Raw genomic sequence first — 4,381 nt, 5'->3', positions numbered from 1 at the left:
TTCTTGCCTCAGTGTCTTGTTTGGCTTTGGGGCTACCCTCGCTCTCCAGCCACGTGACCGCAGGCTGCAGGGACAAGCAGTGCTGGCAGCAGGGCAAGGGGAGGCAGCTCAGGCAGGAGCTGTGCCCTTCTGCTGTCCCAGTCCTTGAAGCTGGGGGTAGAAGCAAAACAAAGCTGCTAATCCTCCCTGTCCCAGCTGATACTCTCAGCAGCCTCAAGGTTGTTCATACGTTGCAGTTACTTTCCCAGATGACACCTCCAGTTGTGCCACAGATTCAGAAATTCTAAGAAACAGCAACTTCTCCTTAACCTGAAGCAAAAACAGAGCAGCAGTATGACTTCAGCTGTTGAGAGACTGGAAGTGCTACTCCAGATCTAACAGACTTTTTTTGTTGTTACGGAAACTAGATCTACTGCTAATCTAAGATCTTAAAGCCTTGTCCTTAGCACCCAGCTTGGAAAGAACCGGGAAAAGCAGCTGCTGAAATGCTCTGTCGTGTAACAGTAGCTGTCAGTGTTTCTAGTTAAACTCAAATGAAAGGGAGTGGGGAAATCAAATTGTAAAGCTAATTAAAGCAGTAACAAGTGCCATGGTTACCCCTACCACAATTCTACCCTCTTACAGATCTACCCCTGTCCATTTCCCTTCCAGTACGTATACCTTTCCCAGGGGCCAGCACCATCCTTGTTTACCTGTTATTCCTCTCCCTGGTGGATTAAAGAAAGAGGAAGAACAGTTTTAGCAAGAACAGCAGCAGCTTAATGATGCTAAAAATGGTCTCTCTTAACAACCAGAAAGAAGTCTGTTCTTGGCACCAGCGCTCCCCTCTGCATTAGAAAAGAGCGCATGCAAGATCTGTTGCTGGTTCTATCTTGCTCTCTGCAGAAAGATGACACTCTCACGCTGCTGCTTTGTAGCTGCTGGCGTGAGCTGGCCTTGGCTGAAGGCTGTTCCGTGCCCCTTTGTGGCTCGGGGCAGGTAAAGGTGCAGTTCAGGGCTGAAATGCTACTGGCTGAAGTGACCAACAGCATCCCCTGCCCTTTGCTCTCTGGCACCGAGGACTCCAGCCTAACACCATGAACTCTCACTCCAGTGCTTGAGTAAGTATCTAAAAGAATGCATTACTTCTCTTTAAATCCTCGTTCTATCTTGTTGAACACTAATGAAGCGATTAGCACACTGTGTGTACCTTGAAAAGCGTTAACAAACGGGAAGGTACCTACCAGAGCTATCAAGTAACAGCCCTAAGCAGTACTGAACTCCCTTAGATGGGCTCTGGCTTTACTTTCACTCCCCACAGCCACCTGGCGCCAAGGTGCCATCTCCTCCGCAGCTCTTCACCCTCAGATCTCCATGCTCACACTCACAGTTCCCCTGTGGCAGAAAGCGTTAATGGTTACAGGTAAAGTGGGGCTTCAGGGCTGTCACACCACCTCCCTCCCAGTCAGAGCAGCTCACCTCAGCTTTCAGAAGGTAATAAAGCCCTTCTCCCTTCTACTTTAAGACCACTTTGCTCCAGCCAGCTAGTTCAAACCAAAGCCTCCAGGGCAAGTAAAAATAGATCAAACAAGTATGTTAGAATATTACTATCACTTAAGCTTACAAGGAAAAAAACAAAAGCCCTCAAAGCAAGATAATCTAATTTTCTCACTCCAGTCTCTTAAAACCATTGAGATTAAAAAGGTTCCGACTGGTAAAGCAATCAGGTGTCTCTTTAGGAGAGAACTGGTACCTTACTAGCTCACAGCTACATTGAAATTTGATTTCTTACCTTAGAAAAGTCCGTCTAGATTTCAGGCTTTATTTTAAGCAATCATCACTGACCTTTTCTTGTCTCCATCACACATGAAGCCTGAGAACCTTAAGAGTTTGTTGATCTACTTCAGCGAGCTACAAGAGCACAAAGCAACATCACTGCAGACAGTGTCTTCTAGCTTGAACCTGCGCATACTCCCCTGCTGCTGCAACAGCCAGAGTAGCGGCTTCGAATCTGCACAGAGTAATCCATGCGTGTGGTCCACATCATCGTGTGCAGAATCATTTCTGAGGAGTATTTTATAGTGATGCTCATTTGAAACCTCCTACGAGTTCCCCAACATGACAGTAAGAGAAAGGGAGTGGGTGTGGGGAAGCCGAGGGAGTCAGCCTTTGATGACAATCCCTTCAAACACTGTCTGGATCGTCACTCACAAGGCACAACTCGCACCACGTTAGCTGGGACCTCAGCCCAGCAGAACTACTGCACAGCAGATGCAGAATCAGTGCTGAAGGCTGCTATGTCCAGTACACACCCATGAACCCAGCTACTGTCTATAAAGGTTTTAATATCAGTATAAATAGGGCACAGTTACAAAAAACTGCAAGACTGGAACAATGGAATTTTGACTTAAAAACCTGGAGCGAGGCCTTGCTCTTCAGAAACACACACAACACACAGACTGCAGGGTGAAGGGAAGGCGTGAGCACACATACACCATCTTGCCTTGAACCATTCAGTACAAAAATAGCAGTAGAAAGATGGTCTCTGAATTGCTGGCTGATCCCTTGGTTGTGCCTTAACTGGACTCTGACTGTGAGGGAGAGGCAGATTGCACCTTGTGTTAAGAGCAGAGTTAATGCCCAGCAGAAAGTTTGTCTCCTCTCTCCATCCAGCCACAGCTTCCCCAGCTGAGGTACAAGCTATAAAAATAAAGGTTTTGACTGTTCAGCACTTGTACCAGCCAGGGTGCTCTAGCAGACGGAGCGAGCAGGCTGTGCATGCGGGCTGATCGCTGAAGAGCCACCCTCAGCTCTCCTTACATTCACTCTGCTGCTGGGCTGCAAGAGTTCACCGGGATCTCGTGGCTGATGTTACAGCTCGGTTTACACCCCTGCCCGCACCAGGCCTCCCTCCCCTCCCCAGTCCTCGTTATGCGCTCTGCCAAAGGTGACGCCTTCTGTGGTGGACGTGAATCGTTCTGCTGCGAGTCTTGAAAAGGGAGGCAGTGGCAGGACAGAATCTATCTCTGCACGTGCCGGACAAAGGCCTGCACAAGCTGAAACAAAGGCTCCTGCCCCTCCGGACCCAGCTTGGAGGCAGACTTTCCTTGGGGAGAGGGAAGAACCCCGCTGGCAGGTGAAGAGGGACCACCACGGCGGAAGTAACGGGACAGGCTGGAGAGCAGCGTACTCTGAAATTAGAAGCACGTAACAAGTTAGCTTCTTTCAAACGCACGCCCCTCTCCCTCCCCAGACAAGGCGCCAGTGGCACAGGGACCGGCACCAGTATGCGCAGCCCAAGACACCTACAGCGGCCGACTCACGCTGGGGAATGGGCTCTACTGAGCAGCCAAAGCCAAACGACCTCCCGCAAGACACACTCACACTGACCAGTGGGAAAGGGGGGTGGTACAAGCTGCTTACCAGCTCAGAGCTGAGCTCCTGTTTCATCCGCTGCTTATCACGGGGATGCACAGCTGGGTCCCTCAAGTACCGAACAGCCTGGGAGATGAGCAGGTAGAAACAGTTTTCCATTGTAAACATGAGCAGAGACCTGTGCAAAGAAACACACATCAGCAGGAGCCAAAAAGGTCAGCATACTCTAGTTTCAAGGTCAAATACTCTTAGAAAAACTTCACATGCAGGCTGCATACAAGAGAACACTGTTACTCTTCACATTCTGCTTGGGCAGCGATACCCAAAAGCTATGGTCTGCAGAGTACCAAGCCCCGGCAGGCCATCAAGGAAGCCCAGTTTAAAAGTACTGGTAAATAAGCATCAAAAACTCTACCTGCATCTTCAGTGGTTGACTTAGGACAGGATGGCTTCACACACCCTCCCCCCCAAAATCCCTGCTTGCTTTGGAGAGCTTCTGATGGGCTATTCAAACTCCTTGGATTCAGGAAGAGCAGCTCTGAAGCTACACAAATGCCTCTAAACCTACGTTCAGATCTGAGGAGCATTCAGTTCCGCTCCTTGGCCACAACTATATCAAATAGCTAGAAACTTACTTGAGGGTTTTGGTTCCCTCTTGCATATTCAGCCCTGCAGCCTGAGGGAAAGGTTCCTTCTTCTTATCCAGCTTGGAGGGGAAAAAAAAAAAAAAAAAAGGCATTAGAGACAGGAGATACACAAGAAGAAATACTCCTGCTCTTCAAAGTACCAGTTGAATGAGTGCTCTGGGATCACTGCAGCTGCTGTGCAATCCCAGACAGAGAAATGGCCAGTACCTCTCCCAGCATGTTAAGGGCCACATTGACTGTGGCAAGGAGTGTCCCAAAAGAAGGTGCAACATCTGAATCAAAGGCTGGTGTGGTGAAACTCAAAACGAAGAGCACGTTGTATTCAGCAAGGTCCAGCGACTGTGGAGAAATGGAAAGAGGAGTGAGTGACCCCAGAGGCA

At 49.1% G+C, this 4,381-nt stretch overlaps 1 protein-coding gene across 1 annotated transcript in view; it reads right to left on the bottom strand.

The window, feature by feature from the left end:
- Positions 1–2,306: 2,306 nt before the first annotated feature.
- Positions 2,307–4,381, bottom strand: part of NUP188 (nucleoporin 188) — a 29,408-nt gene continuing 27,333 nt past the window's right edge. The window contains exons 41-44 of the mRNA XM_055720914.1: positions 4,209–4,340; positions 3,990–4,060; positions 3,403–3,532; positions 2,307–3,170 (exon numbers count right to left, since the gene is read on the bottom strand). Coding sequence (XP_055576889.1) covers positions 3,000–3,170; positions 3,403–3,532; positions 3,990–4,060; positions 4,209–4,340 — 504 coding nt within the window. The 3' untranslated portion in view covers positions 2,307–2,999. The remainder of the gene's footprint in view (positions 3,171–3,402; positions 3,533–3,989; positions 4,061–4,208; positions 4,341–4,381) is intronic.

Source organism: Falco cherrug, chromosome 9 (genome assembly GCF_023634085.1).
Source record: "Falco cherrug isolate bFalChe1 chromosome 9, bFalChe1.pri, whole genome shotgun sequence".
In the NCBI taxonomy this organism is placed as follows: Eukaryota; Metazoa; Chordata; class Aves; order Falconiformes; family Falconidae; genus Falco; species Falco cherrug.
This window is presented reverse-complemented; position numbering and strand designations above follow the sequence as displayed.